Here is a 25,873-nt window from a genome sequence, read left to right as displayed (position 1 = left end):
ATCCCAAGCAAGGACCCTACAATTTGCTCCCAAACACTAGGTAGGGCATCAATTGTCAACAATAGACCCTAACCAACAATATGAAGGATGGCTAGGCATCCCACCAATTATCCAGACACACTAAAGGCTCCACGAGAAGCTAGCATCAACACCAACTAGTCCACCCTTAGATCTCTCACTTGCACCCCACAAGCTATCAAGGAGATTCACCAAGTATGCATCACTCCACTAGCATCCAAGTGCTACAATTCTTGCTCTAGGGCTTCATCCCAAAAACCCTAGGTCTAGCTTACAGCAAGACTTCAAGAAAATCCTAGCACTAAAATCTTCTCTAGGGGTACTTCACACAAACCCTATGTATTCCAACTCTTGTATCACACAAGCACAAAGACTCCAAAACCAATACATCAAGATTAAAAGTAAATACTTGAATAGTTTGTTATGACAAAGGAGGAGATAGGCCAACAATATATAAGTGCTCTAAGGCCATAACAACCTATTCTAAGTCACTAGACTAGGTCCACAAGTATAGCACTCCTCTACCAAGAGAGTACACATCCTTAGATGGTTGAGCACCAATTCCCAAGTGAAGCACTCTCCAATCTAAGCCTCCATATGTCAAGCACTCCTCATCACAAGGATCCACAATCTCCAAGACAGGACCCCAAGCTCAACACCCTTCCATGTGTGTAATTGGTTCCACAAGCAACCGCTAGTGGAGTGCCCTCCAAGCAAGACAGCCTCAAGCCTAACACTTTACCTCCCCATGCGTAGCATGTGGTCCTAAATCCAGAAGGGCTAAGGCACCCTTACTCCTCATGCCTAGCACTCTTCCACCAGATAGCTCAACCTTTTATGCCAAGCACCCATCCTCCTCAACATGCACCTATGTAGATGTCAACCACCACGTAATATAACTAGCTCCACAAGAAGTGTGGTTCCTCTAGCACATATCCCATGAGCAAGCAACCACCTATAGTAAACTCTCCAAATGTCAATCAATCAAAATAGTCTAAGATAGAACAAAGGGTTAAGCTTTCACCATGCATCCCACCCATCACATGAAGCACGCCCCCATAATCTTATCTTCTAGCTAGCTAAGGTAAGACCAACACCTTGTCTAAGTGAAAAGCATTTTGCATGGCAAACATGTCCCTTTATGAGGGAAAGGCCATCTCTTTCATAAGGAAAAGTAGATGAGGGGGCATGTAAGGAGGATTTATGTGGAAGAAGGTGATTAATATACCTACTAGCTATAAGCATAACAAGGCTTTTAAGAGATAACATCTTTGAATATGCCTCTTTAAAGTGGAATGAGTTTTGAAGGTGTTATCCCTCAAGTTGTTTCCACTCTCACAAGGTTAATGTCAAGGCATAATGTGTAGGAAAACTCCCTACAATGTTTTAGACCTCAAAGCTAACTCCTAGGTCAGGAAGAGATACCCTCAACAAATAAAATATTTTCTTTGAGCACGCAAGCCAAGTTTTTCAAATATGGTACACCAACTCTACTTGTTTACTGTAAAAAAATTTGAATCCTACTTGTGTTCTTCATTTTAACAAGTTATTTTCAAAAATATTCAGAAAATATTAATGCAAATACATTGCAGCCTACACCACTATACAGATCAAGTACTGAAAAATAAATGAGACAACCACACAAAGGACACACTTATTTTTGGACTAAACGTCCCCGAAAAACCCAATGCGGGAAAATCGGTGCAGCAAATATGAGGGTTTTATTATTAAGCAGATTTTTTAATACAACTAGGGTGCCAAATCCGGCTCACCCAACAGAGAATAAACCCGGTAGAAGTACCTCTATCCGGAGACAGATATTTTGGCGAATCCAGCAACTAGATGAACAAACCCCACAAGTGACTACGTTGTCCCTAGTATTGTGCAGCGATCGCTACTCCCAGCTCTGCATTAGAACTGTGTCACCTCCTATAGAAGCTGCGTCGCCCTCCCAGTGAGCCTTCCCGGCTCAAAAATCGATTTGTTGAATTGATGCCCGATCTGCCTCAAAGAAACCCCAGCGCTACATCTATGTGACTGCGTCAGCTCCTCTAGCCTCTGCGTTGCCCTTCTGGAGTTGCGTTGTCTCTCCCTGGTGTTGCTCTGCCTCTCTGCTATGTATTCTCGGCCTTGGACGAAAGTCCCTCTGCCAAACTGCCCCTCTCTGCACTAGAAGCTCACTCTGAAATTCTCAGCAAACCACGCCCAGAATTTCGATCTAGCTCAAGTGTTGCTCTCTCTGTGTGTGTTCTCCAACTGACCCCAAGCCTTCCTTTATACTTTTCCTGTTGAGAAATCAACGGTCGTGATCTAATCTCTAATCAACGACTAAGATTAAATTAGACTTGATCCTCGTCTCTTAGAAGCTTCTCATCCATATTTTCATTAATATTTTAATTTTCCTAAGTTTAGACTTAGGAATCCCATTAAAAATATTAATTATTTTAATAAAATACAATCAGGGGGGAATTTCACCAAACGATTTCTAGGTCTTGGAGATCTCATGTGTTGTAGCCCCTCCACAAAATTTTGGGCTAGAGCACATCCGATGTTACCCAAAAAATAAACATTTAAATCATCGATCTATTCACCCATATCATTTGCCTGAGCTTCCTGCAAACATTGTCCCACCAAATCAATCACTTGATTCACAAATCAATAGCAATAAATGATTTGATCCATTATCGATGGACCACAGCTATGAGGAGCTAAAGAGGGGACACCTTCAACCTAGAGGACACACAGGATTTAGACCATAGCACCAAACTATTAATCATGTTTTCACACTCTAGGCCAACATTGAGGAGGCTAAACATTGATCTTCAAAATCCTTATGTTGCTTCATTTACTTTTGAAAGGCATTCAACTCAGTCGCTAGGGAGGCCCTATTTCAGAGACTCAGAGACACTGGCATCTCAAAGGTTCTCATCACAGATATCACACACCTCTATGAATCCATACTTTGCAAACTTTGCACAGCTAATGGAGTTTCAAACTTCATCAAGAGTACCAATGGGATTAAGAAAGGATGCCCTCTTTCCCCTACACTAATATGCAAGTCCTACTAGAAATTCTATTATAGCAACCTTTGTGCTCCCTCTTTCTATTCCACACTATTGTACTTAACAGTCCCTTTGACCTATTCATGGTCATCTTGTTGGATATTAACAAAATTATCTAATCGTATCTTCTCCAAGTCAAGCAATGATAGTCAATGCCTTTTGTAAGCTTCTAGAAAAATCCCAAGAGGTTCGTTTGAAAAGGGATCATTAATACCTTAGTGTTTTGATGTACAAGATCATAACCCGAACTCGTGGCCATTTTGTGTTATAATGTCTACAATCATGGGTAATTCCCCTTAAAGAAATCATGGCAATCTCAAGTGCCACTTATAGTTAAACAATGATGTAAAAGAATTCCACATATGGTGCAAAATATATGCAAAATTTTGTAAAACAAAAGATGAGTATAACCTCTATGAATGGTAAAGGTTCCAAAAGCATATGCCTTTATTATGTTATTAATATATTATCTTGTTTCTAAATATATGTTAAGAAAGCACTAACAAGAAGCCAAGATACCTCTTCACTCCATTGCAAAAGAATGGAACTCTTGACCATCATTTAACCAAAAAACACTCAAGTGTCAAACCAAACCAATGACACTCTTCTGTAATATCATTCAAACACACATTTGCTATATCAAACAAACCATTCAAGCAAGATGGATGGCCAACATTTCAAACTTCTAAGTTGTTGCATATGTCATTTGTAAGATAATCTGATGTTATGACGATAGACAATACAAAAGATATTGATGACTTCCCATGCCCATCAAAGTCCAAGCATTCAACAAACATCCCATCATGGTCATAAGCGTCACAGTAAAAAAATGCCTTACGGCATAGTAAAATCTTCAAATATGTTTGCATGTTATTTCAACTATGTTGAACAAGAGCATTTGAGGAGGGAAATGGGCCACAGCTATGATCTTTAGCCCTAAGACCATAAACAACACTTTGAGGTACCATTTATATGCATGAAAAACATGTCAAATGTTCTTTTTTTTTTGGGGGGGGGGACTATAATAGCATTTCGTATTTGTGGATTGGAAATGCATTTCTTAAGAAACAACTTGCACTTGTCAAGAAAAACATGTTTCAATTAACCAACAAAAAAGGGGAAAGTTTAAAACAAATTTAAAAATAATATTATCTATAATAAAATGTAAAAAAATCATTTATAAGTAAAGAAGAAAAAGGAGGTCGATTTATTACCCCAAAACTTGATTGTTATAAATTTTAAAATGCATCATTTGTATCACACATTTGTGCTATGAGTTGGCTTCAGACCTGGAAGTTGGAGCTTGGACTCTAGAACTTCTTTTGTGTACATCAAACTTGCACTTGGAAGCTGGAGGTTGGATTACCTTAGACTTAACTCCTTTCAGATAGGCTCTAAGTCTTTCTAGTTCTATTACTGATCCTGGTCAAGGTCGTGACTCCAACTCTTTCACCCCATGATGTCAATTGAGCAGATGGAATCAATAACTTAGTCTGTAAGTGACCTAATTTATCACGTTTGAAGTTTGAACTAGACAGTGAACATTTATGATTTTGATGTAAATGAATATGAACAAAGATGAAAAATACCTGAGAATTTCCATTTCACATAATATACCTTCTCAGCATTTCTCATTTCTGGTAGCAGATAATTTTAGGAATGTGTCCATCAATGAAAAATAAAAACAGACCGGAGTACCTCGAAGAGACACATAGCAAACATGTAAGGAGAAAAAGAGCCTAACTTGGCCCACCCAGATCTTAGAAGCCTGTTGAACCAGATCTAATCTGTCAATTTAAATTTGTATTGAAGATAGAAACAAAAGTCTGTCTACATATGTCTTTTCTTTCGAAAAATGATAATCCAAATCTTCCACAAAGTGAAGTCAAAACTCCTGGGACGTTTAGCTTTGGGAATTCTCATGTAAAGCCTATACAAGAATGCTAAGAATAGAACCTAAGCTAATTGTCGTGAACTCACACCAGTCTATTGCCAGATCACAACTTAACAAAGCATATTAAGCATTATTCATGAAAGTTTATGTATTCTAAAAAATAAAGCATGTTATAAGCACGACCACACGATATAATCTTGCACGCCACATATTTGAATGAGGGATAGTAAAGAAGATTTATAACATAGAAGATGGCAAACCATTATCATTTTGATCTCCTGTCCCTGTACGATTGATTCCTCCGAGGACCTTGTATGCTTCTGTGTGCACTGAATCCACTCTCAGTGAGTAAATCTTTACACCGGCTTCCAATGTGCAACTTGCCTGCCAAATTCACGACCCGCCATTTACTTAACAGAATTACATCCAACCAAAGAACAAACAGGCACAAAAAAGGACCACATAAACCGTCGCCTCTTTGAAGACGAAATAAAATCCAACCTTTTGGAAATTGGTCTCTGTGTCGTCATCATCCACTTTGATAATATCACTAAGGTGGTCAATCAGGCTGAGCTCCCAGGTATTCCGCTGATTAATTTTCTGAAAAGAATAAATAGACTATTGTGAGGGAACATAAAGATGGCATTCTTCCCACACAGGAGTTATTTATTTAGGGCTTCAACTGGAATGCTTATCAGATGAGCTTGTAAAGACGGAAGTTTCTTTTTTACCATTTGTTGTAAACATCAGTTGCTAAAAGGCTTTGCTTCATGGTTTTACATCATTTGACAAAATAAAATAAAATAAATGCTGTACAAGTAAACAACTATGCCAAGTAAGATAAACTAATAAGGTATTGGGGTTACATTTTCGCTGGCTAACTTGATGCAGTTTTGTAGGAGGTCTAAGATCTGATCTTTCTCAAGGAGATCCTCGTCCCGTAATTGGGAAGAAATGGATCTGCCGATGCCTCCTGCGCCACCGTTTCCATCATTTCCAAGCAGAGACTTCTTTCTGTTGGCTGCGGCTCGGACCGCGCGGGCTTGAGCCCGTTCGAACTCGTCATCGTTATTATTCAAGAGAAGAACACGCGCAGGCGACTGCGTCCTCGCTTTCAGAGGCGTTCTGCTCTTTTTCGTTACGTTCATCTTGCCCATCGGCTGCTGCTGCTTCTCACCTTCGTCAAATACTGGGGGAGTGAGCCGGATGTTTCAGGCTAAAAACCTTTGGTTTATCTATAACCTTTGTATTGGGTGGAACACGAAGTCGTGGGATCGATTAGCGACAGCAGCTATGTTGTTCTGGATAAGCAGAGAGGGTAAAGGAAAAGAAATGAAGGGGCATCCATGAATAAATAAACAAAATGCTCAATCTGAATGGTAGAAGCAGAGGCAAAGCAATGGACCTCAAACAGTATTGACTTCTCTGAGTATAACGCATTCATTTAATTTGTCTGAATTTCAATATAATTTCGCGTCATTTCATTTGAAAGCCGTTTCCAGTTTAAATTCAAATTTCAAACGGGAGAGCGGTTTCGCATATGCCGTATTCCTTCCGCTTCTACGGCTATGGATCCCGTGTTGACTTTCGCCATTGAAATCAATATATAATTCAGTTATATTTCTTTAATTTTATTTTCAAATGTGTGCAATTATAAGAGAAGTTAAAAGTTTTTTATTATGAAATTTACTTTGGCTATAGTAATTTGGTTTATTTTATGATATTTCATATTATAATTTTAATTTGATTTATTTATGATCATTTATATGTATAATTTTAAAGAAATTGCAGTAGTGGAAGGGGCTGAATTTGGTTTATTTTATAATAATTCATATTATAATTTTAATTTTATTTATTTTATGATAATTTATATGTATAATTTTAAAGATATTGCAAAAGTGGGAGGGTTTTTTTTTATGGTTCTAAGAATGATAAAGTGTTTATGTGCTCATGGAAACTTAGTTATATGACAAATAATTGAGTATAGATTTATGGTTTTTATGAGGGTTTTTTATTGTCAAAGAAAAGCAAGTGAAAGAATTCACAATCCTAGGAGACGACTCGCTCATTTTGCAACATTTAGATAAAGGTTTAATGCCAAAGGAAAAATATCTAGAAAATATCATGAAAAGAACACGAAAAATGGTAAAAGACATTCCATCAATAACATACTTTCATGTATTATGGGACCATAACAAAGAAGCAAACAAGTTCGCTAATGATGGATGCAAATTGAAAGCAGGAGAATTGTGCATCAATGGCCAAATTAGACCATCAATTATCCCTTAACGGAGTCTACTAACTCAAAAAAAAATTAACTCAATGCAGGTCAACTCATTAGATTAGATTCATAGTCATTAAGGACTTTATTATCAATCAATAGTTTTATGTTTTGTAAATGTTGTGTATTGTTGGGACAATTATGTAAGGTATAGACCTACAAAAACCCCATTTTTGTCACTTTGCAATATGCTCCTTAGGAAAGTTTAGCATTTCTCTCTGATAAGAAAAAAATGATAGAAATTTTGAAGAAATTGATATGTAATTCTTGATCTATTTGCCGCAAGCCAGGTGCAAATTTATAAAATATAAATACTCTTTCTAGTTTAAAAAATAAAATAATTCCCCGTTGGGGCTGAGTATCGAGGCTGAGAGCAAGACAAGGGGCATTAATCCCTACACACGCAACACAAGATGAGCAAGAAGGTGAGTAAATGGGCCTTGGGAATGAGCCTAGAGAATGTTCTCAATGCAGAGGTTATTATAAACAATAGGGGAACTAGAGAGGTAGCTAAGGTGGCAAGAACGGAAATGAAATTGCCAGTTCAGGATACCAGGGTCCGCCATAAGGCAAGTATCCTCGGCTTCTACTCTGTTGTCCTTCAAGGGGGGCAGTGTTGGTTCTCAAACCCAGCTACGTTTAGCATTATGAGAGCTCCAAGGCTTCAAGGGGTTCCTATTTTGTGGGATCCTAGTGTGCAACAAGTGAGGATAAGGACGGTGAGGGAATTATGGCTTGAGGCTTGCCTTCATCCATGGAAGGTTCGGTGGGAGCCAATGGCATTGTCATTTTCGTGCTGGAGTGACCTCTCATTGCCCTGGCTATCGTAGGTGACTTATAACACTCCTATTTTCCTGTTGTGGTTTTCTCTATGCTGCATATTCTCTTTTCATGTTGTCTCTAGAGTCCTGGGTAGACTATCCTCTTGCTCACAACAACATTTAGGGTTAGATATCCTAGCTCCCCGGTCAATGAGTTTTCTCCTGGTTAAAGGAATTTTATGGTTAGAAAGTGTAGTTACAGAACTGGTCTCTCAGAGGCCTAAGCGTATCTCGGTTTCAAAGGGGGGGCACCTGTTCCCAAACCCCATGGGCCTCGACACATTGGTGAATAGAACAATAGACCACAGGGCCTTTCAGTGGCAGGCAAGAGGTGCTCCCGCATTTCAACAAGGGAGGAAGTTGTGGAAGTATCGAATGCAGGTTTTGGCTCCTTCATTATGCAACACCAGAGAAGACACCCTAGGCGTGGAGGAGGTAATCAAGGTCAAGGGATTCATGAGGGTTGTGGGGAGTTGATAGCCCCTCTCAGGGACTCGCCTAGGCAAGTCATTTTGACAACCTTTGACTCCTTAGAGGCGCAAATCCACCTCCTCCGACATTTGGTAGACCGGCTAGCCCAAACATAGAATGAGGACCATGCAAACCTAGTTGGTTTTCTTGATGTTATCTTCCACAACCAGTGATGCATCATTGATCGTCAAGCCACCCTCCAACGAAATCAGCAACAGCTTAAGGATCATTTGAATAATTTTGAGACCTGCATGTCTCATGTGGAATCCCACATCCATGAGGCCTTTCATTGCCCTAGTGCTAATGGTAGAGCTTATGAGGCAAATGCCTCTAATTCTATTCAGTTGTGAAGATAAAAATCAACTTTGTATATTTTTTGAATAGTTTTTGTGCATGGTGGGCAGTGGATAGAATGAGACCCTATTTTCCCTGTATTCTTTATGATATGTTTTGCTTGTATTTAAAGGCCAACAAATCCAATCGAAGTGAGGTCATTTTTAGGTTGCAGAAGAACTCCTCACGATGTATCATTTTCCTGATTTAATAGAAAATTATGGACTTACAATAATAATAATAATAATAGAGACATTGAACTAAGGTGGAATTTTGATAGATAAAAATAATAGAAACACCCTACAATTTATGTTAGTATGAATGAGATGTTATAAATAATGTGACATAGTATATAAAAGTAAATTCACCATGTGTATATTTATCATGCAATTATTTAACAATTATGTTTATGAGATCCACTAATATTGTAAACATCCTAATTAGTATAACAATCATGGTATCTTAATATTTATGGGTAATTGCACATAAGAGGTCACAACCAATGTAAGATAGTACAAAAGAAGAGAGGAGAATTTAAATTCATAGAAACTATTCTAGGAAACCAAATATAATACATCCAAAATATTTATTAAGTCCATTGTTTATTGCCCCAAGAGATGTGAGACATGTTTTATAGCATAGTTGTTGAGGAAGATATGTAACTTTCATGTTAAACAAGTTAACATGACATGTAGATAATTCGACCTAATAAAATATTTTTTTTAAATAATAATTTGATATGAACAAGGTGAGATGTCATGCCACTAGAGCATACTAGTTTCGAACTACACCTTCACTCTTTATATGTTTTAATTATGTTTTATTGTAGTCCAACAGTTAACCAATTATGCCAATTCAAATATATAAAGGACAACAATGGACATAAGTAATATGTATTCAATTAGGAAACCTAACTACCTTAACATTGATTACAAAGTTACAATGTGTTACATACACCAAGCTCACGACTCATACATGAGTGCACATAACTCATATAGAGTTTTCCCCAAAACAATATGCATGACCTGCCATCTGTCACAACCTGTTGGCTCCCTTCATGCCTTCATGTTATCATGCCTTTCAAACCATGCCAAACCCTTGGCAGAGGAATTCGTCCTTTTGTCTCTTGACTCAAGTGGTCATTCACTCAAATAGTTCATTCCACTCTTTTTATCACACACCTATCTTACCTTGGACTGAACTATGATGTATTTCTCTTGCACGGTTGTGTTATCCTTCAGTTCATTCCATCATTTGTATATATACGTGATCACTCCCATTCATGGAGTGTTGTATCATTCCACCTTTAGAACAAGCTAACCCACTCAACATTCATATTCTTGATTGGACACGGACCCATGTGCCCCTTATCACATGACCACCTATTCATTTAAGCTAGGGTGGTATCGATCCTCATTGATTACTCACTTTCCCTCAAGGCACTTAGTTGTATCATGTCATGCTCTCCACCATCCACCCAACCTTGTCACAAAGTGAGGTCACGCTGCCCACACACATATCATGCATCCCAAGTCTTGGGCATGGGTTCCTTAGCACATTTATTGGCCTAGGGCATCCAACATGCCTAATATGTCATCCATTTCTCCTATTGAGGGGACTGGGCATGCCACATGCTCAGTCCATTTGTTGATCTATCTTAGGTCATTGCATGTTATGGGGGCATGCAATAGAACTTGGTATCGGGGATCCAACGTCCTCCCCCACCCCAATTCATAGTCCTCCTCTATAGTCGCAATGCAGGCACTCCACGGTACTTGTTCTCAAACTCATGAATCATATGCCCACATCACCATAGTGCCTTCTGAGACTCCCAACAATCCTCCTCATCTAATTTGTCCTTCCAATGGACAAAATACTCATGTTGTTGGTTCTTGCCAACACCAAAAATCCTATGTGACAAAATCTTCTCAACCTTCAACTTGGGTAGATCGACAATCACCATAGGGGCACATGATGGCTCAACTTAGCTTGGATCATCCATGTTTATCCAACATTGATTGAGTTGATTGATATGGAATACAAGATGATGAGCCTTTACGTAGCTTCGACTTATACATGACATCGTCAATCCTCTCAAGTACTCTGAAGGAACACTCAAACCTTTGCACCAATGATGGAGCCACCGTGGTTGGTGGCTTGAACTAATCTTTGCATAACCTAACAAAGACCTGACCCCTTGTGTTAAACTCTGCATCACATCTCTCATGATCTATATGTTGATTCATTCTCCCAGTTGAGTCATTCAAATGAACATGATCCATCTCCAACCTATCCTTCCAACTTGTCATGAATCATAAGTGAGGAACTCCTCCTATAATAACCCTACGTCACCAAATGTAGTGTCATGCGTTGTTGTTAATTCATTAACTCAAATGGACTTTAGCTTGTTGTTGAATTATTCTACAAGTTATAACTGAATTGTGTTGCATCCAACATATCCTGTCAATTCGTTTAATCAGCTCATACACAATGTCAAAGTAGTCCTCCAATAATCTTGTAGTTGTTTTAGATGTTCATGTTAATGTCTAATCAACATAATCTTTTTGTATCAACCTCTATGAAGTTAAGGACAATATAATAATGAAATCAGTCTTTTGGCAACCTCTCAAATATAACAGACAAATAGAGAATAGGATGAAATGTATGGAGAATATAAGAAAATAGAATATAAGATGAAGAGTATGTAAATAACACCTTAACATCTGTTAGGATAGAATGTGTACTAAGCAATTGAATTCAACAACAAACCAGATATATTTGGTTTTAGGTACATGAATTTTACTCAAAGGCATATTGAAAAAGGAGGATCATGTTAAATACAATGTAGCAAACACACACACACACACACACACACACACACACACACACACACACACACACACACACACACACACATATATATATATATATATATTTATATATAAAATATAAATAAATATGATTAAATGAAAAATGTGTCTTTTCAAAAAATCATATCCATTAGTACGAAAAGGAACCTACCTAGTTATTTATAATTGGGGTCCATAATTGTAATATCATCATTCTTCTACATATTTATCATTTAATATATGACTATACATCTATTAAATAATTCTACCTTCAAATACAAAACAATATTGTTTGTTACATTGGTATTACAACCATTGATCTAGCCAAACTGTAAGTTAGTTTCACCATAACCTTTACTTGTTATTTTGTACAACCATTCTTGTTGTCATAATCAACTATTGATTTTCGTACACTATGACCATTCCTTCAAATCCATACACTATCTGAAACGCCAACTGTAATCGCCATAATTTCCATTATATTGCCTGTAAATCCTACAATTTGTGTCTCATTCGCCCCCCATACAAAGTTGTTGCTAGACATAACCATTGTTCATACTATCATCGTTTCATACATCTTATGCCATCACAATTCATTGTACAATATGTTGCCACAGTTGTCAATTCTCCAATTCAAATTCCATACATGTTAGCACTACATTGTTGCAGCCATTAATTGGGTCCCATATGGTTGTGTCTCCTTCAATATTCTTTTTAAAAGTTTAACCTTGCCATTCACTATCATATTTGTATAGTCGTACAAAGATATCATATGGTTGCATCTTCCTAAATTTGCTTATTTTTTGGCTTGGAATTTATATAAAAAAAGAGTCTACTTAGGTAAAAAGTTAATTTACACCTTCATTTATAAAGTTAGATTATTAAAGTGAAAAAATTAAAAACTTTATATAAAGTAAAATTATATTTTAAAATTTTGTCTTTTTAAAAAAGATATTTAAAGATAAAAGGTGGGGTACATAAGGAAAAAGGCTAACCCCAACTACAATATGGTTGGTAATGATGAGCTTCAAGCAGAAGTTAATTGATATAGGGATGAAGTTAATGGTGTAAGATATTATCCCAGTAATGTTGAAAATGCATAAATAGAGTTGGGAGAAGGACAAAAAGAGATAATTAGTAAATATATATATATATATATAAAGAGACATAATTGACAAGTTGATAGATGATTTCAAGAATCGATGATAAATCTCATTAAGAAAGAGAAATAATGAGAAGCATGGAACAAAAAGGACTTAACTTGCAAGGAAAAATAATTGACTAGCTAACCAAAAGTGTAAACACATTAATTGCAGAACCTTTAGCTTACCAAAAACCAATGTCAAGTCAAGAATCACAAAATACAAGTTACCACTGACATCAAGAAGCACCTAAAGTAATTTTTTTAGGTAGTAAGTATCACATAAGTGTTCCAAATAGAGATTATCAAATAATTAAAAGGACTTATCGAAATATGATGGTAAGGACCATAGAGGAGCAATCGTCTAGGTCAAAAAAATGGAAGGTGTCGTTGAATCAAACCCCTCAATGGGTGAAGGAGAAAAATAATGACAACCTCCAATAACTTTGAAGTGGAAGATAATGATTCGTTTTTGCAGTAGACTAGAAAATGTGACACTCATTCTTTTCATTGGTGAAGTTTCATAATTTCCTTATTAAAATGTTTCCATGACAAGGAAGATGATGGTCTATACAACAAATTTGTTCATATTAAACATAAGGGAAACATGAATGACTACATGCACGAATGAGAATTTTTTGCCACAAGAAAAAATGGATTCATAGATGAACAATTGCAAAAGATGTACATATGTGGATTGAAAGATTACACCCATAGTGAAATAAAGCTATGGAACCTTAAAATAGTTGAGGATGCTAGATATGTAGTGAAATTAATTAAATAAAAGAACAAGTTCAAAAAACCATCATGCATTAGAGAAGATGAAAACTAGCATCATGACTCAAATAAGAAAGGGGTAAACAAATGTATATATTATGGTGACAAATGGCCACCAAGGCATAGATGCAACAATAAGAAACTATGTACTTGTGAAGCAAAAAAGGACTCTGAAACATTTAGTAGTGAATCAGAGAGGGGGAAATGAAGAAAGAAAATTGTCGTAAGTGTGGAAAAAAATGGACACCTAGACATAGATGTGAAGACATGTCATTGTGCTACTATAAAATTGTGGATGGAAGACAAGTAGAAGTACATAAGGCATATTATGAAATCATTGTAGCATACAACAGAAATTCATACCATGGAAATACACCACAAAAAACATCACTAGCTTCAATCTCATGTGCTTTACCAAATAGAAATGAGGACAACAAACTTCAAAGAAAGATAATTATTCCAAAAGACTAATTAAACCACCAATTGCAAAATATGTTCCACTACATCTAAAAAAGGAGAGGATCCATGTAAGGTTCCCCCTTGGAAAATGCTTTAATTTCTCCCAGAATATTCTAAGTTTTTGTTGATGTTTCAGTGAGGGGTTTCATCAAACCGTTTGTAAACACCTTGTTGTAGGTGCACTTTTCACAATTTATTTCTAATAACAAATACACCATTACATGTCCTAAAATTGCTTCAAAATAGTCTTGAATGACTTATATTGAACCCAAAAATATATTTAATGTTGGTACTAGTGTGAATAACATTAAATCAAAGCATAAACAACCTCTCATTAACTTGGCATAAGCATACATAGTGAATGACAAGAGTAGGAGAACCTAGCGTATTTGTCCAACAATTATAATATTCAAAATATTAGTCCTCTTTTGTGTGATTATAACAGTCTTATCTTCAAGACATACAACTCCAAAATGGCCATGAAATCGACCCCTTTCACGAGAAATATCAATCCCCATGCATAAATTGTTGTATAGTCCTCTAGGCCAGTGTCTTGACAAAAAAAGATATTAGAACTTGACCATAGTAAATGACAGTTGGCTTGGTCCTCTCAGAGTAAGAACTCGTCCCTCTTTTGGTACTATACTCGTCCACCCTACAAGGTATAATCTCTCCAGTTTGAAGTGTGTTGCTCAACCAACAATAAAAGGGAACTCGACCCTCCAATATCCAAGGAACTCAACCCCTCTATGAACTAAAATTAACTCAAGCACAAACCATGTCACTCAGTAAAAACAAATAGATATATCTCGACCCTCTGATAACAGTAATAACTCAACCTTTTAACAACTCCTCACACAACAGTGAACTCGACCAACAATTGAGAAGGTACTCAACCCTCCTTCTAGAGCACCCATGACATCAGATTCATGGCTAACTCATCTAACATTGAGAGAGGCATACTTAGCCTCACAAGAAGCTCAGATCTAGAACATTGACTAGCAAGAGGCAATGGCTTTGGCTTTAGCTGAAAAGTTTAGATTTAGCCTCCAAATACCATAGATAGCCCAGTGTGCAAATATTTCATTGAATACTCAACATTAGAAGATAAAATCAACTGATAACATTGTTGCCTCCGTTATCTTCCAACAATCTTCTTCCCTGATGAACCACAATAGCAAAATCTAAGTGATTTCGCTCTCCAAACTAGCTAGGAAGTATGACCTCAACACCAAAACTAGCAATATGCAAGTAAGGTTTCCAAAACACTAGGCTCTTCTCCAATAGCTCTCCATCATTTTTATTATCAAATGACAAAAGACTAAAATGAGGAGAAACTCCTTATTTTCCCCTTTTTATAACTTATTTGCCAATTTTGCCACCTTTTTACCCTTTTATTTTTTATATAGTCACTTTAGTGGCTTTTTCACTTATAAATTAAAAGTGACTTTTCATTAGCCTATGACATGTTACCTTTTCGTCACTTTAGCATTTATAATGTTTCTCTCAAGTGAATCATGTTCCCTTAGTTATTTTTTCCCCACCTTAGCCTACAAGAACTTTATTAGGCTAGCATAACCCCCCTTTATGCCACCTAAGCAGTTGGGAACATTACAATCCTCCCCGCCTAAGATTGTTTGTCCTCAAGCAACTTCAACTCCAAATGTTTGAGCACATGTTCACCTTCCCAAGTGGCATATTCAACAAGAAAATCCTTCCACCTTACCAAGTACTCCTTCATAATCCTACTCCTCAACTTCTGATCCCTCATCTCCTGAATTTCCTCTAGAACCAAAACCAACTCCCCTTCTTCATCTAAGGGTGGAAGCTTGCTAGAAGTAACTAAAAGCTGCCCCAGAGCCTTTTTTAGGCAATAAACATGGAATATGTTGTAACTTTTACACCCCTTCAGAAGCTCTAGCTTGTAGGCCACCTCCCCAGCTCGTCTCGCAATCCTATATGGCCCATAGAACTTGGGCTTCTATTTTTCTGCCCCCTTCATTTTGAGTAATGAATGCCTGTAGGGTTGTAGACGAAGGTACACCATGCCTATACATCAACGTTATGCTCTATCTTGTGTCTGTCTACGTAGATTTTTTTTGGTTTTGAGCTTTATGAAAGTTGTCTTTAAGGACATGTAGTGTTACAGGTCATTTTATTGCATCCAATTAAATGGCCTGAAAATTGGATCAATCAACATCCATGACACTTTGCCATTATCCCTTTGCAAAGCCCTAAGCATTTCCTCTCCAAGAAGTCTGAGTTTCTGGGTCAATCAGCACAAAAACCATGTTTTTCACCCTAGCACATCTTGCACTTCAGTCCACCTGTAATGGTTGCAAGTTGCATAACTGAGCACCTACACTAATCAACGCAAGTTGCTCTACTTTGTAGGTGCAATGATTCTAGAATTTCGTGAATATATATATATATATATATATATATATATATATATATATATATATATATATATATATATATATATATATATATATATATATATATATATATCTATATCTATATATATATAGATAATGAAACTTATCCTTCCAGAAGCTTCTAAGGTGGTTTTAACCATTTACCATTGATATATATCTCGAATTTTTACTCTAGAGGTCTTATCTCTTATCTTTAGAGCTTATCCTCCTTCATATGTGGATCTCAAGCCTAGATTGGTAAATCCTAAACTACCACTTTTACCTTATAAATTCATTGCCTCCCATAGAGTCTAGGTTGGCTTTTGGAGATTACTAGTGCCCTCATGTTGCTACTTTGAGCTTAAGGAATCATCCTCCATTAATGCATTAGGGTTGAGTTTGAAAGTTTGCTTTGTGGCAAGGAAAGACAAGACAACTGGGGAGACATATATAAAGTCAAGCATCTATAAATGATTGTAACTATCTCCTTCTTTTATTAATACAAAAATCATTATGTTTTCTTATACTTGTGTCATGTTGATGCTGATGTATTTCAATGCCATTTGACTCATTGATTAGAGACATTAGTTTATGCTATGTGGATATTGTAGTTATCTTGCTTGTTTTAGTCATTTTGCAGGTTCCATTTATAACACTTGGAGCTAGAGTTGGAGCTTAAAAGCAAGGAGAAGAGGAGGGCTTACTATAGATTCCAGGTAGGTCTCTTTTCCGTATTCTAATCTCTCTAAGGAAATCATAGATATTTTTTCACCTATTGTTTCTAGATCAGACCACTAGATCCAAGGAGTTCATTTTTGTTTGCAGAAGTGAATTTTCCACATAACAACTTGGCGACTCCATTAGGGACTGAGATTTCCCTTAGTGGTTTCCTTGGCCTAGTCATTTTTAACCTTTCAAAGCGACCTGAATTGACTTATTCAGATAATAATTGGCCTTAAGAAAATATAATTATGAGCTTGGTAGGTTTTTTGTGTCGTCTTTTGAACGAAATTAGCCCCAATGCACTCTTTGTTCTAAGACAAAGCAACCCAGTGCAGTCTCTCCTCTTTGGAAGTGCAATGGTTCGCACTGGTGCCCATTCTGCACATGTGATGGTCCTGTAGAATGAAAAAAAATGCATTTCTTTACCTTGCTCTCAGTTCTAATTTGATCCAAAAGATTTTCTTGAGTCTCTGAATTTGTCTGTGTCTCTGTAAAGCCATCATTGTGTTTACATTTGATTTTGTTTGCCTTTTATGAGAGTTTCTTTGATTTTTTTTCTTATCAATTAGGTTTTTGAAAACATTAGGCTTGATTGTTGATTGGATAAAGGAATTTTTATATTACAATCCCATTATTTGTGAATTCTTTCATCAATGATCTAGTTGCATTTTATTTTCATCACATTGGAAAATTGAAAAGGAAAGGAAAGAAAAAATAATTATTATTTACATTACATATAGGGTTTTGAATTGAATTGGAGCAGTTACATTTAAATATTTGTTTAGGAAGAATTGTTTGTTGCATCATTGATTGTTGAGTTATTGTTTGTCTTTTCCTTCTCGTAGATAGATCTTCATTGAAAAGTGAAAAAGTTCTTGTTATCATACTAGTTGCATCATAAGAAATTCAAGTGAACGTGTACTATGAGTCTTGAAACTGAAACATAATTGAAGATCAATTTTAAAATATACTTAATTAACCTAAGGAGCATTTGGAACATTAACGACACACATAGAGGTTTAGGCTAGAGACATGTCCTGATGTCTTTAAATGTAGGAGTTATTGTTACTTGTTCGCGTTACATTATGGGGGTAGTTGGTATTCCACGAATGTAAGTATATTAGATCATTCTCCACATACCCTTGGGTATATCGAATGGCGCTCCATGTATGAAAAGTATATTAGAATACTTCTTGTCGTACATGACACATTAGACAAAACTACCACGAACTATGCTTCCATGTACCTCCAGATTTATTTTGGAAGTCCCCTATAGGTTGTTATCCTGCCATAGGTAACCAATTCAATCACCTTGTCTAATGTGATATATCGAACACAACATTCATGGAGATTGCCTACACGTATTGGAAATAATATATTGCAGTTCACAGTTACTCGGTAAATCCTTTTGCCTAGTTACCCCTGTTTTGATTTATGTATGTTGTTAGTTTCTAAAATTGATTAATCCATCATGGAAGAACACCCTCAACAACCCCGTCATTCGTGTAAAATGCAAAGATTGTCTCCTTTACCTCCAGAGGCAACACCTGGTCGTCGTAAGAATAAGAAGACGTAAACTACCTAAACTGTTACTTCAAAAGATTCCCCTTCTGGAACTACACCTGAAATCAATAAACCAGAATCACACTTCCTATAAGTATTGAACCTGAAATTACATCCTTACCAACTAGTGAGCCTAACGCAGTCAAAACTGAAACCTTTGAAACATTACAACCTGGGGTCATTGAACTTGAAATTTTGGATTCAAATACTTTACAACCTAAAGTCATATAGCCTAAGGAACCTCAACTAATTGAACCAATTACTTCGAGGTTGTCTTCTTCTCTTACTCTACCTTTGTCTCAACCACAACCTATATATTTTGGTCCTTACAGAGAGCAACTTCCACTCGATCTTTTGAGTATTGAGAAAATTACTGAAGAAGAGTCTCAACCTTCATCTCCTGTCCATTTAAGAGGGATTCCTCTTTATCAAGCTCATCCTTTTCTTACCCCTCATACTCAAGCACAAGCTCCTTCACCTAAGACTCCTCATTTCAATTCACCTTTGAATTTCCCTCAACAAACTCCTTTGAGAAGTTTAACCATGACTGAGTCAATGACGATCTCTCAACCTGTGTCTACTATCATGAGTGAGTCAACCGAAGTTGCAACTACTTCTATGTTTTTAACTTTGCCAGAAACCCATTTGCATGGTGTCCCATCAGTACCGCCTAGCTACTAGTCACTATTTGGAACCTTTTCTTGTGCATCAACTAGTCCATGCGTTAAGAAAAATACTAGGAGGGGGGGTCGGGTGTGCAGTGAATCAATATTTTACACACTTCAATTTTTCAATTTGTTATTATGATTTATGTATTCTATTTTCATTAAGGAAACAAGCATATGTATGCAACTGTGATCCATGCAACCCGTGTATATCCAAATAACTAGTTTATCATTAATTGTTCATCTTTAACCAGTGCGTCATTACTTCATTATTCATTAATTAAGCAACAATAAAGAGCATATAGAACATCAACATATAAGAAACATATCAACACACACGAACACCAGGATTTTAGGTGGAAACCCAACGTGGGAGAAAATCATCGTTATTGTCATCTTTGTCTTCTTCTTTTATTATAAAGGAAAACTACTTACAATCTTGTATTGGCATAGACTCCAACCAGTACGCAAACACCCACCTGCAAAAGGATACAACCTTCTCTCGTTCTCTAGCACCTACTGGAAGGGAGCTACAAGCCCCTAAATTTGTTTACCGACTCCTACTAGAAGGGAGCTACAAGCCCCTAAACTTGTTTACTGACTCCTACTGGAAGGGAGCTACAACCCCCAGAACTTGTTTACCGATTCCTACTGAAAGGGAGCTCCTACCCCCTTTCTAAATGTTGCTACCCTTAGTTCATTGTGGACCACTTTTTAGAATGTTTCAAAATGGATCCATCTTTCAAACAATCGTCAAACCAACCTATAGACCACCTTTCATCAAATTTACAAACTGGACCCATATCAACCATAAACCAAAACAAACTAAAGCATTGAATATGAGACAATGTCACACTATAAATCAATTGAAATTCTGAAGTATCAACTCACTGAATGCATAACCCAACCAGAAACAATAAATATCAAATTATGCACACAACAGTACTAAATAAGACTCGCGTATATATGTGCTTTCTTTATATAACACCTGTGTATAGTTCTCAAAATAGTGAATACTTAAATCATTATTCATTGAAACATTCATAGACCATTTCATCAGTTACAGATCATAGAATCAATCATAGATTTCTAAACCAATTATAGATCATATACTCAGTCACACTTTTGTCCCATTAAATTCAACCAAGTCACCTCAATCATGATAAAGACACCATTGACACACAACAACAAGTAAACCATATAACATCAAATGTGAACATCAATCATTATATGTGTAAGCACTAATAAACAAATCAAACCCTAGTTTATGAACATGACTTCCATAAGGAATATCAGCGTATGTATGTGCTTCTCATGCACAACAACCACGTACAGATTTGCACATATTGATAATTATTTCGCAAAATATATACGCGACCCTTCCAAGTTGGATCCGTGTATGTACACAACTATGCCCAGACATACCTGCGTATAGATTTGAAAAACTTTTGCTACAAAAACAATTACACTTTCTGCAACCTTGACTACCAATGCTACGAACTTCTGAATAAATTGTTTAGATCATAGCATCACAATGTCATCAATATTAGACATTTGCAGCAAGTAAATCAATTAAGCATACATGTCAACATATTTCATATCTTTCAGATCTGTCTTCTTCTTTCTCCATGGTGCACACTTATTTCAGATCAAATCATTCATAGACAACGCAATACTTGTGCACCTAACACTTTGATCTTCATCTCCTTACATAGCTTTAGGCTTAGCCAATCCCTTAGTAATGTCATTGGTATTCTTTGATGGGATCAGATAACTGTTGTCGCACTCATTACTATGGGCCAATACCATGGTAAAGACCCCTGGTATTCAAGTTACCATGGTGTGTATTTTGTATGCGACTTTTCTTCACAATACCCGTGTATGTACACGACCCTTCTGCATAAGATCCACATATACTTTCCTAAACTTCATATTCAACATCCATATATCTCTAATCTGTCATGTCTCTGTTCATCACTTCTGTAGCATCTGTTCCAACATGCATAATCATCCTGTTATAGTAATGTTGACATCTTTATCAAGTAGGTTGCCATCAAGGGCAACACATTAGCCATAATGCCAACAATCTCCCCCTTTGGACTTGATGGCAACCACTTTGGTGTTTGGTTACCATTAAACCATCTACAAACACACCTGCAAATACTAATGCTTCTTACCAAACTCCTCCAATCATTCTTCTCTTAAACACCAAGCTTCTCTCCCCATTTGACATCAAGGGTAAGGGGCTGACCAATGTTGAATAAAGACCGCCTTTTTAGAAACTGCAGACTGACCCTGATCCCCCTGATCATGTGTTGAAGATATTCAAATGACTCAACGAAAAATGACCTTTGACTCATTATTACATCAATTGCCCAAAATAATGGGATTACATACAAAGCATGAGTTGATCCCAATAACTCATACATGACTAAATATTACAACGATTACATCATGGGTCTTCACATGACCTTTACATCAAGGGAAATATATGACATATATAACCAATAACCAGGACCTCAACAATGAGGGTGTAAGATCATGATAGTTATCAACAACCTCCATATATCATATAGGAACCTGCAACATGAATATTTGATAGCAACAATATAATGATAACATGTAAATTTCTATAAGTAACAGTATAAGTATCAGACATGAGCAAAGATATGCAACAATATATGCTTGTGGAACCATAATGCCAACAAGGAGCTTTAGGGTTATAATAGTTGTTCCCCCTTAACGAACAAACTACAACAAACTAATGATAGCAACAGAAGACCATAATGATGAATGCATATAGGAGGCTCCCCCTACATCTATGTCATTTTACCAATCACTAATATATATACACGACTGTTTAACTCAGAAACCGTGTACATACACGATTTTCCTTCACATCATCAACATATAGAAAGTAAAATGTAGTAAGTCTCAACTCCCCTGAACATGAAATACCTATCATAATAATTAGCAGAGTGATGAAGCAAGAATAGTTCCTAATATATGTTTGAGATATTCAAAGGAATCACGTGGAAGTGGATTTATAAATATATCTGCAACTTGTTACTTTGAAGGAACATATTCCAGTTTAACCTTTTGTTCAAGCAACTGTTCTCTCAGAAAATGATATTTGATTGGAATATGCTTGGTTTTTGAGTGCATAACAATATTTTTAGAGATACTTATGGCACTAGTATCATAAAAAAGAATAGGTACAGGTCGAGGACAAGTGATTTGAATGTCTTGCAATGTTTGCATAATCCATAGAAGTTGAGTCTAACAATATGAAGTAGCAACATATTCTGCCTCGACAGTAGATAGAGCGATGGAGCTTTGTTTCTTGCTGAACCATGATACCAATCGGGGTCCCAGATAAAATTCTCCTCCACTAGTGCTCTTGCAATCATCCATATTACCTTGCCAATCTACGTTTGTGTAAGCATGAAGTGTAAAGTCTACATTTTTGGGATTCCATAGACCAAAACCTTGAGTTCCTTGTAGATACTTGAATATTCTCTTAACTGCTTGGAGATGAGATTCCTTAGGATTGGCTTGAAATTGTCCAACAATTCCAACTGGATGTATAATGTCTGGTCTTGTACTTATAAGCTAGAGAAAGATGCCAATTATAGATCTATATTCCAGTTGATTGACTGAAGGAGAATCATCATTTTGACTAAGGTTGTATCCTGTTGCCATTGGTGTGCATATTGACTTGCAGTTGAGGTACTTGGTTTGAGAAAGAAAGATACCATTCTCAGTTTGTTGAACTTGAAGACCAAGAAAGTACGTTAGTTCACCAATTAGAAAAATTTCAAATTATTGTTGCATAACTGAAGCAAATCCTTAACTCATAGATTCTACATTGCTTTCAAATATTATGTCATCTACATAAACAACAACTATTAAAAGTTTATATTTATCCATTATAATATATAGGTTGTTATACGCATACCCATTGTTGAACCCTTGTTGCTGAAGGTACATGTCAAAACGATAATACCATGCATGAAGAGCTTGTTTCAATCCATACAATGTCTTTTTAAGTTTGCACACAATATTTTTATCATTTCCAAGAATGAACCCTTCAGGTTGTTCTATATAGACCTCTTCTTCTAGATCCCCATTTAAGAATGCAGATTTGACATCCATTTGATATACTTTAAAGCTATGAAAACTTGAAAATGCAAGAAACATTCTTATGGCTTCAAGTCTAGCTACAGGTGCAAATGTTTCTTCAAAGTCTATCCCTTCCTGTTGAGCATAGCATACAAGTCTTTCTTTGTTTCAAATTACTTCTCCATTTTCATTCAATTTGTTTTTGAACACCCATTTTGTCCCAATAATATTTTTATCATGAGGCCTTGGTACTAATTCCCATGTATGGTTCTTTTCTATTTGATCAAGTTCTTCATTCATTGCCTTAACCCAACATTCATCTTTGCTTGCTTGATTCACATTTTGAGGTTCAATTGTGGATAGTAAGGCTAGGTAACTAGAAGTTCCAACAAGAGTTCTTCTAGTTTGTATTCTTGCATCCTTTTCACCTATAATTTGAGATTCAGGATGATTTTTCTGAACATACCTTGAAGGAGTCTTTTCTAATGTATCTGTATCTTCATTTCTTTCTTCTGACGCTTCTCTATTTCCTTCTTCTACAACCTTTTGGCTTGTAGTAGGGAGAGGTTCATCATCTGTTGGTCTTCCTTTTTGGTACCTGTGGATGCTTCATCAATTACAACATCTATGCATTCAATAATCTTTTGAAGCCTTTTATTATAACATTTATATCCCTTGCTTCTAGAAGAGTATCCAAGAAGGATTCCTTCATCAACTCTAGATTCAAATTTTCCAAGCTTATCATCATTGTTCTTTATGTAACATTTTCTTCCAAAAATTCTAAAGTGTTTGACAGTTGCAGGCTTACCATACCATAGTTCATATGGAGTTTTATCACTGTTTACTTGAAGATGAGCTTTGTTAAGAATATTCATGATTGTATGTGTTGCTTCCCCTAGAAGGTATGCAAAGTTCCCGCCTCATCAAACATGGCACATGCCATTTGTTGGATTGTTCTGTTCATTCTTTTTGCTACTCCATTTTGTTGAGGAGTCTTAGCTATAGAAAACTATCTTTTGATGCCATGTTGTTCACAAAAATTGAAAAACTCATCTGATATAAACTCTCCTCCTCTATCAGATCTAAGACATTTGATTTTCAAATCTAACTCATTTTCTACCAGAGCCTTGAATACTTTAAATTTATCAAATGCTTCATCTTTATATTTTAGTAAGCCAATCCAACACATTCTTGTAAAATCATCAATGAATAATATGAAGTATTATTCACCATGAGGAGACTTCTTTCTCATAGGACCACATAAATCAATATGAATAAGTTCAAGTGGCTTACTTGAAGTACCTTCTTTAGCATTAAACTGAACTCTAGTTTGCTTACCAAATTGACATGATTTGCAGATGTTATTTTCAGGTGGAGAGATGTTGGGCAAGTCACAAACTACTCCCATTTTGCTTGATTTGTATAATTGAGAAAAGCTAAGGTGTCCCAACCTTTTGTGCCAAAGCCAACTTTCTTCATATTTGCTTAAGTAACAATGTTCTTGGTTGCCTTCCAAGACATAAACATTATCTGGAGTTCTTGTTCCCTTTATTATGATCTTACATGTATCCATATTTCTTACCATGCAATTCTTTGATATGAAAACAACTTCATGCCCTTGGTCACACATTTGACTAACACTCAACAAGTTATGTCTTAATCCATCAACAAATAAAACATTTCCAGCCTTGACCTTTTTCTTTAACAACACGGTTCCTTTCCCTTTGATAGTAGCAGGTGAGTTATTACCAAAAGTTACATTCTTTTCTTTCTTTATTTCATTAAAAGACATAAACTTATCTTTGTCACTTGTCATATGCTTTGAACATCCGTTGTCAATGTACCACATATTTTCTTGATCTCCTGCATACAAAGCTAGACCACAATTTTCAGAGTCTGTAGTTTTCTTTTTCCATACCTTGGGTGTTATTATCTTCTTCTCATGCTGGTAAGATGGTCCCATTCTGCTTCTGCATTCAATTTCTTTATGACCAAAGTTATTGCATAAAGAACATTCAATTTCATCTTGAAGAGGTGAGAAAACATTATAAGAATATTTCTTTGCCCCGATCTCATTCTTTTGTTTTCTTGCTTCTCTAGTCATAATATTTTTATAAGTGACACATTGAACAACTTTGTGACCAAAATTATGACAAGTGAAGCATTGACCTTTAAAATAGGAGTAGTATAATACCTTCTTGAGTAGCTTCCCCTTTGATTATGGTAAGGTTTTTTTGCTTGAGAGATATTTGATCCTTCATTATTTTGCCGAGAGCT

General features: G+C 36.3%; 1 protein-coding gene across 1 annotated transcript in view; it reads right to left on the bottom strand.

The window, feature by feature from the left end:
- LOC149168858 (condensin complex subunit 2-like) overlaps window positions 1-6,404 on the bottom strand; it is a 101,156-nt gene extending 94,752 nt beyond the window's left edge. Inside the window, exons 1-3 of the mRNA XM_089428449.1 lie at window positions 5,841-6,404; window positions 5,476-5,574; window positions 5,235-5,358 (exon numbers count right to left, since the gene is read on the bottom strand). Of these exons, the coding sequence (XP_089284575.1) occupies window positions 5,235-5,358; window positions 5,476-5,574; window positions 5,841-6,131 (514 nt within the window). The 5' untranslated portion in view covers window positions 6,132-6,404. The remainder of the gene's footprint in view (window positions 1-5,234; window positions 5,359-5,475; window positions 5,575-5,840) is intronic.
- Window positions 6,405-25,873: the final 19,469 nt, after the last annotated feature.

Source organism: Pinus tabuliformis, chromosome 4_2 (genome assembly GCF_031772625.1).
Source record: "Pinus tabuliformis cultivar Carrire ecotype Pingquan chromosome 4_2, CPIR1, whole genome shotgun sequence".
NCBI classification, from domain to species: domain Eukaryota; kingdom Viridiplantae; phylum Streptophyta; class Pinopsida; order Pinales; family Pinaceae; genus Pinus; species Pinus tabuliformis.
The sequence above is the reverse complement of the archived record's forward strand: the minus strand, read 5'-3'. Positions and strand labels throughout refer to the sequence as shown.